The sequence below is a fragment of the Drosophila eugracilis genome, unplaced genomic scaffold (assembly GCF_018153835.1).
Source record: "Drosophila eugracilis isolate 14026-0451.02 unplaced genomic scaffold, ASM1815383v1 contig_1104, whole genome shotgun sequence".
NCBI classification, from domain to species: domain Eukaryota; kingdom Metazoa; phylum Arthropoda; class Insecta; order Diptera; family Drosophilidae; genus Drosophila; species Drosophila eugracilis.
In genome coordinates, this window is record NW_024571881.1 from 508,793 (window position 1) to 520,369 (window position 11,577).

General features: G+C 42.5%; 3 protein-coding genes across 3 annotated transcripts; all 3 read left to right on the top strand.

Moving 5' to 3' along the window:
* The first annotated feature begins 455 nt into the window (after positions 1-455).
* On the top strand, positions 456-2,224 carry LOC108109763 (probable G-protein coupled receptor Mth-like 7). Its single transcript, XM_017218437.1, has 6 exons — positions 456-938; positions 991-1,135; positions 1,199-1,375; positions 1,437-1,688; positions 1,751-1,925; positions 1,986-2,224. Exons 1-6 carry the CDS (start codon positions 456-458, stop codon positions 2,209-2,211), a joined length of 1,458 nt encoding a protein of 485 aa, XP_017073926.1. The 3' UTR covers positions 2,212-2,224.
* Positions 2,225-2,451: 227 nt separating this feature from the next.
* LOC108109909 (glycylpeptide N-tetradecanoyltransferase) lies at positions 2,452-4,914 on the top strand. The gene is made up of 2 exons (XM_017218717.1): positions 2,452-2,757; positions 3,416-4,914. Exons 1-2 carry the CDS (start codon positions 2,553-2,555, stop codon positions 4,627-4,629), a joined length of 1,419 nt encoding a protein of 472 aa, XP_017074206.1. The 5' UTR covers positions 2,452-2,552; the 3' UTR covers positions 4,630-4,914.
* A 213-nt stretch (positions 4,915-5,127) lies between these two features.
* On the top strand, positions 5,128-10,455 carry LOC108109904. Its single transcript, XM_017218710.2, has 7 exons — positions 5,128-5,316; positions 5,384-7,898; positions 7,954-8,605; positions 8,664-9,404; positions 9,464-9,639; positions 9,697-10,013; positions 10,077-10,455. The coding sequence occupies exons 1-7, from the start codon at positions 5,215-5,217 to the stop codon at positions 10,308-10,310; spliced, it is 4,737 nt and encodes a 1,578-aa protein (XP_017074199.1). The 5' UTR covers positions 5,128-5,214; the 3' UTR covers positions 10,311-10,455.
* Positions 10,456-11,577: the final 1,122 nt, after the last annotated feature.

Consider the following 11,577-nt stretch of genomic DNA (forward strand, 5'->3'; position numbering starts at 1 on the left):
TCATGTAAGAGTGGCCAGGGGGCTTGAACTGAATTCCAGCACATACTTAGTGCCTAACGCCAAATTATGAAAAGCTTGCAAAATCTGGCGCCTAATTTAAAAACGAAAACTACGACGTCTTGAAGGTTTATGACTCTTAGGAAGTATATTCAACTAATAGGTGATAGGGGAATTAGAAATTATTTTCCGTCGTTTCAACAAAATTAATCGGTGGCAAAGGAATAAGCCATTATCAAGTTAACACTTAAATAGGTTGAAAATATATATAATTCACATAAAAACACTCAAACAAGAAAGCCGCAATATAATATAATAATCACGCTATAAGAAAATTGTTCCGACATTGTTTCGTTATAATGTAGTGGGTCCCAAAGAAAGGCTATTTAAACTGTAAACTAAAGCTATCGAGCTACAGTTTGTTCAAGTTCTCAGTGTTGAACGTTCTTATATTTAACATGAAGTTCCTGTTTAAATTTTTCTTCTTCGTCCTTATTCTAATTATTGTGAAGAAATCAAGGACAGATAAATTTGACTGTAACTACTACGACACGGTTGATATCTCACATATTGAAATGCAAAACAATACATATCTATATGATGACCACCTAATTCCTGCTAACCTGACTGCAGAGTATGATATCAGGCATTTTGGGGACGGATCCACAGCGCCGGTAAAGAAGCATTTAAGAGCTTGCGTATGTGCAGTGTATCCCTGCATTCGAATCTGTTGCCCCCGCAAGAATATGTTGGCCCATGGCAATTGCGATGATGGTTTAAAGGATGAACTGGCTCAGCTAAAACCATACATCTACCTTACGACGATGAATCAAACAATGGAGGCGCGTTTCTCATTCGACGAGATGGTGGTTATTAGGGATCAGTTTTGGGAATGTGATAAAGTTCGGAATCTAAAGAACGACGAGTACGCCTTATTATTGGTTAGCTAAAAAAAAACTATAATTTTTTCAACTGTATAATGCTATTTTTCAGGATGGAACCTTATTAACTATTTACGGATACTTGGAAATACAGGACTACTGTATATATCCTCATAATTTTAATAAGGACTTTCCAAAGTCGATATGGATAGTAAACCACTCTTGCACAACCCATTTACCAGCAGGATTTCGCGAGAGTAACAATAATCATAGTTACTTACAAAATTATTATTTCACTTAACGGTTTTAAAATTTTACAGTCAATATTATATCACTGATATGCTTTTTTCTAACGATCGCCGTATATCTTTACGTTAAGGATCTTCGGAACGTGAGTGGAAAGTGCCTTGTATGCTGCATACTTTGCAGGTTCATCCAGTATTTAATCTTATTACTGGATAGTTTAGACCTATTAACCGGCATTTGCTCTCTGGCAGGTTAGTTGAATTCATAATTTGGAAAAATATACATATGTCAAATCATTTTTCTTCAATGCAGGGTACAGTTCATACTTCTTCCGGATGGCTTCTATTCTCTGGCTATCTGTGATCAGCTACCATATGTGGGTTTTAATTACATCGCTCAATCGTAATGAACCCAGTTATCGGTTCCTTAAATACAGCATTTTCGTGTGGATTACGTCTGCCATCATGACAGGCTTAATCTATCTCATTAATAGAATGTGGGAAAATGATGTCTCTAAATGGAATTGGTTGCCCTTGGTCGGATTTATTCAATGCTCAGTAAAAGGTATAATTTTATTTTAATTACAGCTAACACCGCAACAAATTCCATATTCTCTATCGTTTTAGAATGGAATTCTTCTTCTTGGGTGTACAGTAGTGGTCCGACTATGATTCTAAGTACTTTCAATGTCATCATGTTTATCCTGACCGCCATTCACATTTGGAAAGTTAAGAGTGAAATAAGAAAGTTAGATTATCGGCGAGGAAGACAGGTAAACTGTCTTAATTTCGACAGCGAGACGTAAGCCCAATGTACGTTGATAAGCAAGGATAATAATTAGGTTTGTTTTATATATTGCAGTTATTTACTATTTGTGCGACTGTCCGTAATGATGGGCCTGTCTTGGATCATGAATGTAATTCCGTTTTCAGCGCGGTTAAATTTTGTTTGGGAGCACGTCCTTCTGATATCTGATTACTATCATTGCGGTTTTGGGATAGTCATTTTTTCGATATTTATTCTAAAACGCAGCACGCTTAAGCTACTTGTTAATTCATATCATTGTATCAGATGTAGAAAAGCCTGATCTAAATGAAATTTATTACGGTTTTCAAAACACATTTCTCTGAGGAATGTCGCAAATATATTTTTAAAATGTATATAAATCACAATTATGTTAAAAAAAAAAATATATATATATATATATATAAAACCACGAAAACATTTTGAAAAAAGAAAAAATAAATGTATTCAAAAGTTTAAAGTGTGTTTTCGCACTTCTAACCGTTAACCAGTTGGTACTAGTTATAAGCTTTTTGATTAGCTCGCTCCTGGTCACACTGCTTTTTGAGTCAGCTGCTTGTAGTTTTGCGATTTCATTGCAATTATAATTTGCTAAACTATTTAAACAGAAATACAGTGCAGAATATGCCGAACGAGAACGCGGACGACCGCTCTGGTCAGGAGCTAAAGCAGAAGGCTAAGGAGGTGGCAGAAGCTTCGGAGGAAATGCTTGAAAAGGTTGTTGCCGGCTTAAAGATCCAGGACACGGGATCCGCGGATATAGGCACAAATGAGGACTCTGAGCGAGCTGATGTTGCCAAGAATAAGGCTTCAGTGTCGTCGGATGCAAGTAAGTTGTCCTCATGCCGAGAAAAGACCCTTTGGAGGCACCTCCTTAGGGTTGAAAGAATGAGGTTAGGTTTTGTCGGAAACTACAGTACAACATCATTAGCTTGAATTTTAGTAATATTAATCATACAATAAATGTTTTTATCTATTTGGTCTGTTTCAAAGATTAAGTGTATTTGAACTATAAATATTTGTTTCAGTCTGCAAGCAAGCAGATTTATATGGTGTTGGAAATTTTAATGTGAAATACAAAAATTATAAAGTGTGTTCATGAATCATAAATATATTTATTTTAAAACTATCTGAACATATGTATGTACATCCAGAGCTTGACAAAATAAAAAAAAATATATAAATAACAGAATCTTACTAATCTTTACTGACTTATAGAATTGGGATTTCGTTAATTTAATTGCTATCAAATACATTTTAGACACCCTATTTTGGTAGCTTGCTGTCAATCGTAATAAAACGAAACTAGTTCACTGTCATGTTGCTTCAGTTTTTCAGGCGATTGATTTGACATCCGAAAATTAAGCAAGAACGACAAAACTATTTGCTAAATACGAATACACACATACATATGTAGCTGAAAAGTTTTTGTTTATACTTGGACAGCATAATAGTATATTAAAATCGATACTTTGTTTCCTTTTCAGGCACGCAGGCTCTGATACAGGCCGTATCTGATGCCGTGGCCAGCAGCCGCCAGATGGCGAAAAAATTCGCCTTCTGGTCCACACAGCCAGTTACCAAGCTTGATGAACAGGTGACCACCAATGAGTGCATCGAACCTAACAAGGAGGTTAGTGAGATCCGAGCGGAGCCCTACACTCTGCCTGGCGGGTTCAAGTGGGTGACACTAGACCTGACCGACGCCAATGATCTCAAGGAGCTATACACACTGCTTAACGAGAACTACGTGGAAGACGATGATGCCATGTTCCGGTTTGATTACCAGCCAGAGTTCCTTAAGTGGTCGCTGCAACCGCCTGGATGGAAACGCGACTGGCATGTGGGCGTACGTGTGGAGAAGTCCGGAAAACTAGTAGGCTTCATCTCGGCCATTCCCAGCAAGCTGAAATCGTACGACAAAGTTCTCAAGGTAGTGGATATTAACTTCCTATGCGTTCACAAGAAGTTGCGCAGCAAGCGCGTTGCCCCTGTCCTGATCCGTGAGATCACGCGTCGAGTCAATCTGACGGGGATATTCCAAGCAGCTTACACGGCTGGTGTGGTCCTGCCAACTCCTGTGGCGACTTGTCGCTATTGGCATCGCTCCCTTAATCCCAAAAAGTTGGTGGATGTACGCTTCTCGCATCTCGCCCGAAACATGACTATGCAGCGCACCATGAAGCTGTACAAACTACCCGATCAACCTAAGACGAAAGGATATCGGCGGATTACAGCAAAGGACATGGATAAGGCGCATAAACTGCTGGATGACTACCTGAAACGCTTTCAACTGAGCCCGGTGTTCAGCAAGGAGGAGTTTCGTCATTGGTTTACGCCCAGGGAGGGTATTATCGACTGTTTCGTGGTGGCCGACGAGAAGGGAAACATCACTGATCTGACTAGCTACTACTGCCTGCCATCGTCGGTGATGCACCATCCGGTTCATAAGACGGTTCGTGCAGCGTATTCCTTTTACAATGTGTCCACAAAGACACCTTGGCTGGACTTAATGAACGATGCACTGATCTCGGCCCGCAATCTTCAGATGGACGTGTACAATGCTCTGGACCTTATGGAGAATAAGAAGTACTTTGCGCCACTAAAGTTCGGCGTCGGGGATGGCAACCTGCAGTACTACCTCTACAACTGGCGCTGTCCATCGATGCAGCCGGAGGAGATTGCCCTGATACTCATGTAGGACCCCTCAAAACCTATGTTTACATTGTCGCCCTGCCTTTCGCCGCACTCCCTCTTCTGCTTTATTCATCCCGCTGGATGTCCCGTGCGATTGCTTTGCTTGGCTTCTATCCACGTAGCTATTACCTGTAATCTTCAGTTATTCCAGCGAGGGAAACCCTTTGCGAGTCATTTATACCTACCTAGAATCATTGTGAAAACTGCATTTTGCAACGGCCAAGCTTGGATATTTTTTACTATAAAAACGAACACAAATTGAATAAAATGCGCAGCAATATCTATAAAATTGTGATTTTCGTTTTTAAACAAAACATGCAGTTAATACTCTAAATCATTTTAAGACACTGAAGTAGTTCATCTTTATAACAAAATTTGTTTATTTTATTTTAATCAGTTTAGCTGTATTTTTGCCCATTTCCTCTGATCGCGATGTCTGGCAACTCTTTCTCCTTAGCATTGGTCCGGCAAGGCCGGAAAAAAAGCGCGCGCTCAGCGAAAACAGCTGCACTTGTTGGCTTATTAAGTGACAACATCTCGTACCAAATGTTTGTATTTTAATATTTTGTAACTTAATATATCCAACAAGATGGACGATTCTGCCTTCAAGTTGAAATACCAGAAGTACAAGCTGCGGGTCAAGCTCTGGGAAAAGGATTTCAAAAAAAAGAATGGCCGAGTTCCATCAAAGGTAAAATTTGGTTTATGATACCAAAAATAAAGATGTAAAGTTATTCTAAATTGATATGTTCTGACAGTATGATATTCGGGAGGCCAGCCAGGAGATACGCGACTCCTACAAAATGTACTACAAGCTAAAAACATCTTTCCTAGAGGAAACCCTGAACGATGTTCTTAGTGAAGACGGATACGATATCCTGGAGATGTCACAGGCCAGCGATCTGGGTGTGAGCATGCTGGAACCAGATATGAGCGTAAATGGAGGCCCCCGACTTCCAATGGATATATCCGCGTTGGTGGAGCCACAAATCTCTGACAAACTGCCCGAGATTCCGACGTCGGCGGAAGGTTCCTTTTCCAATATCCAGGAGCTGCCCAACCGTCAAGTGCTCACCAATCTTGTTAATCGCGATGAGAACCATGTAATTCGCAAATTTGAAGCAGTAGAAGAGCTGCCAATCAATCAAAATGCTTGGGGAGCGGGTGTCAGCAAGAAACCAGCACCTGCAGCATATCCCCTTGAGGCTACCGTTTCAGCTCCATTGCAGGACAAGCAGTCCAAGCCGGTTACTAGTCTTAAACCTAGCTTGAGCGCAAAGTTATTCCAGTCTACGCGCGGATTTGCCAAGCGAAATCCCCGAAAGCCGCTGTCTCACAGTTCCGTCAATACCTCGACTAGTTCCGTTAGCTCAGTATCCACAAATCCGGTAGAAGAACTTCCTGATTTTGAAACCATACTAATACGTAAGGCCAAGGAGTACAAGGAAAAGGAGCTGGCCTTAGCTACAAATCCACATCTGACCGGCGATCACATCAAGGAAACCATAAAAACCCATGTAGACGATGGCTGGCTGCAGCGAAATACCAAGGAGAACACTCTTGAGGTGGATACGCCTTTTGCGGAAGCAAATAATAATAGAAGTTCTCCAAAGAAAACCAACTTTGGACTGGCAAATCTTGATCTGAGTAAACTGAAGCCGACTTTAAAAAAGGAACAGCCGCTACAGGTTAAGACTGAACAGGTTGCAAGCACACAGGTTTTCCATACAGCTAACAGTTCTATTATAAGCCAAAACACGGCTCCTCTAGGTCAAACACCTTCCGCATCCACCCACAAATCGCCTACTCCTAAACATAAGCCACGACCTGTACGGCAGGAGACGGAATCGGATTCCGATTCTGTGGTAGCTGAAAGTGATGAAGAGCCGGAGGCCGAAGAATACCGACAGCTGGCCAAACGTCGCAGGATTATGCCAACATCTTCAGGAACCAGTAAAGCACTAGCTTCAGCTGAAATACCCAAACCAGTTGAACAAGAAGTTTTGACTTGCAGAGATCCAGATGATAAATATGCTTTGGATTTCTCCGCTGATGATGATCAAGATGCTTCATACGAACCGGAGAAAGGCAAGAAAGATAAGACGAAGCGCAAGCAAGCTGCGGGCAAACGAAAGACGGCTAAACCTAAAGCGGAACCAAAGCCAAAAGCTGAAAAGAAACCCAAAATCAAAGCTGAGAAAAAACCGAAGCCTGAGAAGAAGCCAAGGAACACTAAGAAATCTACTGCTGAGGAACCTGTTCCTGAAGAGAGCCAACCTTTAAATCCCGAAGATCTGAAATATGTACTTGCTTTGGAGGCAGGAGATATTACCTGTGTTCCTCGCATTAATAAGCAGGAGCTGGAAAATGCAGATGCAACCGCTCAACGGTATATTAGCACCTTCGCAACTGGAACTGTGGCACGATCAACAGAAGGATCGAATATCCAAGTGGATGAAAAGCGAGCTGCAGCACGAAAGAAATTGGAGGAACGAGTTGCCTCTGGTAAACTCAACGAGAACTTTGTAACCATTAACATTCAAAAGAAAAAGTTTGTACGTGGCAAAAAGTCAGTGAACTTCAGTAAATACAAAAAACAGCAGTGGCGGCAAAAGAAACGTGTGGCTGCCTTGAGTGGACCCGATATGGACATGGGTGGGTGTGATGGCGGAGTGCTCACTTGCTTCCAGTGCGGCGGTGTCGGACATTTCGCACGGAATTGCAAGGTTAAGGGAGATAGCTTGTTGCCTTTATCAGGTCAACTTGAGGAGGATCCCTCCCCATTCCCTACGCTCGCCGAGGCCCAAGAGATGGCCAGTCAGGGTGCAGTGGTAGCTCACAGTCGAAATATCTTAAGATTACCAGAAGCTGCCAACTCCGCCATTTTGCAAGGTGAGGAATCCGATGAATCAGAAGAAGAGGTCAAAGAAAGCAGCGGTGATGAGGATGGAGAAATGCATCCAGATCCAGATTGGTCTGACGAAGATGTTAACATCGACTTTGAAGCCCTGGATGCTGCCGTGGAAGCCTCGCAGAGTCAACCGGATTCCCAAGAGAAAGCACTTTCACCTATTAAGAAATACGTAGGGCACAAGATTCCCGAAGAGTTTCTCAAGCAGGCTGGCCTGGACCCCAATGCTGCTACATCGAATCGTAGTCAGCACGGTGGAGTAAAACCTTTATACGATCTCCTGCCAGATGGAAGTGTCCAGGACACCACACCCGAAGTGTTGGAAGCATTACACATGTTCGGTCACAGTAATTTCAGAAAGGGTAAGCCAAACTTGTATTCACATTTTCCTTAAATTATTTTCATTACTGTTACAAGGTCAGGATCGAGCTATCATGCGCACTCTGTCTGGGCTCTCATCGCTTGTCACACTTAGCACGGGCAGTGGCAAATCTCTGTGCTATCAACTGCCTGCCTACTTATTTAGCCGTAAAATGGGAGCCATTACACTGGTAATTTCGCCGCTGGTGTCTCTTATGGAGGACCAGGTGACCGGGGTGCCGCACTTTTTGCGCGCCCACTGTTTGCACACCAATCAAACTGCGCCGCAGCGTATGAAAATCCAGCAAATGATCGCCGATGGGGAAATCGATATTCTTTTGGTCTCTCCAGAAGCAGTAGTTGCCGGGGAACGTGCCACAGGATTTGGAGCTATTCTTCGCCAGCTACCGCCCATTGCTTTCGCCTGTATTGATGAGGCGCATTGTGTGTCTCAGTGGAGTCACAACTTCCGTCCCAGCTACTTGATGATCTGCAAAGTACTGCGAAAAAATCTTGGGGTTCACACAGTGCTGGGACTTACGGCTACGGCCACTTTGCCAACGCGAGTGAGCATCATCAAACATCTGGGCATTGTGGATGGAGAACGAGGTGTTATTAGTGACATCCCATTACCAGACAATCTGGTTTTGTCCATTTCCAAGGATCAAAACCGTGATGCGGCGCTGCTCCAACTACTCAACAGCGAACGGTAAGGAATAACTAAGGCAAAAGTTTAAATTTTGAAACTTATTTTTATATGATTTCAGCTTTGAACCCTGCCAATCCATAATCATCTACTGCACACGACGTGACGAGTGTGAGCGAATCGCTGGCTTTATTAGAACATGCGTCCAAGACCGTAGGCAGCCGGCCCAGGATACTGGCAAGAAACGAAAGCGCATAAACTGGCAAGCCGAGCCGTATCATGCTGGAATGCCCGCTTCCAGGCGGCGCACCGTTCAGAAGGCCTTCATGGCCAACGAGCTGCGTATTGTGGTGGCCACCATTGCCTTTGGCATGGGCATTAACAAGCCGGACATAAGAGCTGTGATTCACTACAATATGCCGCGGAATTTTGAGAGCTATGTGCAGGAAATTGGTCGAGCAGGGCGCGACGGATTGACATCTCACTGTCATCTTTTCTTGGATGCAAAGGGTGGAGACCAGAGTGAGCTGCGACGGCATGTGTATGCCAACTCTATTGATCGACATGTGATTCGCAAGCTGCTGCAGAAGATTTTCGTGCCATGCAGCTGCGACAAAGATGCCTCCAAGAGGCCTGAACTTCCGATTCCCCTTGAGGGCGACGGTCCGAGGGCGCATGTGTGTCCAGGTCACGAGATCGGCTTCTCTGTAGAGAAAACCGTTGAGATGCTGGACATTCCAGCGGAGAATATATCTACGTTGCTTTGCTACATGGAACTGGATCCCCGGTGGTGCATCAGTGTACTAAGCTCAGCATATGTGATGGCCAAAGTAATCTCCTACGGTGGACCCAAGTACCTAAAGTATGTTGAAATGTTTTCTATTATAAATTTAATTGAGAAATTGGGTTTTTCCTTTGTAGGCACGCTGCAAAAGAATGTCCGCCCTTGGCCATGGCTATTGCTTTGCAGATTAGGGACAAGACCTTCAAGGAGGACTCAAACATCATTGAGTTCTCGGTGACTGATATTGCCTCAGGAATTGGCTGGAACAGCGGTGTGGTCAAGTACCAACTGAAGGACCTAGAATGGGTAAAAGGTAAGAGAAATGAGACTTTAATAGTGCAATATATTTTTTATCGTAATCTATTGACAGTGAATGGATTCCCGAAGCGATCGCCCATTACGGTGAGCTTCTATGATTTAGGATTCCGTATCAAGGTGCCAGGGGACTTTACGGAATCAGAGATCGACAGCGCTCTGGATACTCTCTATACGCGTTCTGTGAAACAGGAGCGTACGCAGCTTATCCAACTACAGTATGTGGCCCACGGATTGGCGGCGGTGGCCTACAGCTCCTGCGGACAGTGCTGTAATGCCGACTTTCCGCAAGATCGTTGTGAGCAGCTAAAGGCTATTGTGCGTAACTACTTTGCTAATGACTACCCGCAGGATCTGGAACTGGAAGTGGAGGTAATTTCTTAGCAAAATAGTATCATTTTCCATTTTCCATTAATTTCTATCATTCACTTTTAGCCCAGCAACGTGTCCGATGAGGATATCACAGCAGACGTACACGCCCTGATCAATATGTATCCGGACAACACATTTAGTGGTCGAAACATTGCTCGAATCTTCCACGGTATCATGAGTCCAAATTATCCAGCCGTCATCTGGGGACGCTGTAAATTCTGGCGCGCCCACGTCAAGGTCGATTTCAACCGCATACTGCAACTGGCCAATATGGCTATTGTCAAGAGGCGAACCTAACTGGGATCAATGCCCGCTAGCGATTCTGAAATTTAGTTTTCTACGGCTAACTAACTAATAGCGAATTGAATTATGTGATGCCAAATTAAAACATTTTTCTTTTTTTCTTTTAAGTCTGATAAATATATATATAATCAAATATCTATTCCTAAATTTGTATACTTAATACTCCAGCAAACGGCAGTGTTCGTGAAAGGTTTAACATTTTAATAACTAGTTATTCCAATTAAACCAAATACCTTAAGTCATCGCAAACGTTAACATTGTTTCGCTTGAATTTAAACTCACACTATCCATCTATTTTATAGGCTAATGTATAATCCCACGCCAATGGAACAATAACAATTTATGATCATTGCCGAAAACAACTGAATATTTAGCTAAAGTAAACAAATGCCAAGCTCGTTTAGAGCCAAATTGCAGTTGAGGGTTTAAGAAAAAATCAAGAAATCAATTCGATCGAAACCGTAAAGAAACAAAAACCTGGCTGAGTCATTCCCAATAACATCACGAAATGGATAAATTCAACCGAAGGTGTCATCTTCAAATCACAGTCTAGCCAAAGGTCGTCCTTCCTCAGTTCACACGAACAACAAATGGGGGGAAACAACAACAACAGTCCACAGACAACAGAAAAAAATCATTGAAGTTGTCGGATCAGCGAAGCGTTTGATAAAGGTTTTTTATGACTCGGCCATTTTGTAAGGCCTTTGCCTTCTCGTGCCGTCGTTGTTTATGATTACTCGAGTACACAAAAGTCGACCCAATTACAACTTGTTTGTTCTGAGAGTGAGACATCAACGTCATCATCCTCGCTACATGATCATCGACTTTGTGCAGATGGTCAGCCAAATCCATTGAGCAGCGGCTGACCTTGCCTCCAATTTTACTCCAATTTCGAGGCATAAAAGCGAAAATCAATTTAAATGGTAGCCGGCAAAGCAAAAAAAAAAAAAAACACATAAATAAAGGAAAAACTAAAAGCAACGAACAACTTGAATTTCAAGTTGGGGCAACGGACCACATGACGTATGCTGAATATTCAACAATTGTTGACTGTCTAAAGAAAATGCCTTGAGATGGTAATCTTTCGTTAGGAGCTCAAGGAAAAGATGAGTTTTTAAAATTCGTTACTAGGTTATATCTAAAGCTCTGAACTAAATTTTACACCGCAGCCAAACAATTGATTTGAGAATTGCATAAGGAATGTGACATTCTTCTGCAGAATCCACTGATCTCTTATCTAGATCTTTACATAACTAGCATA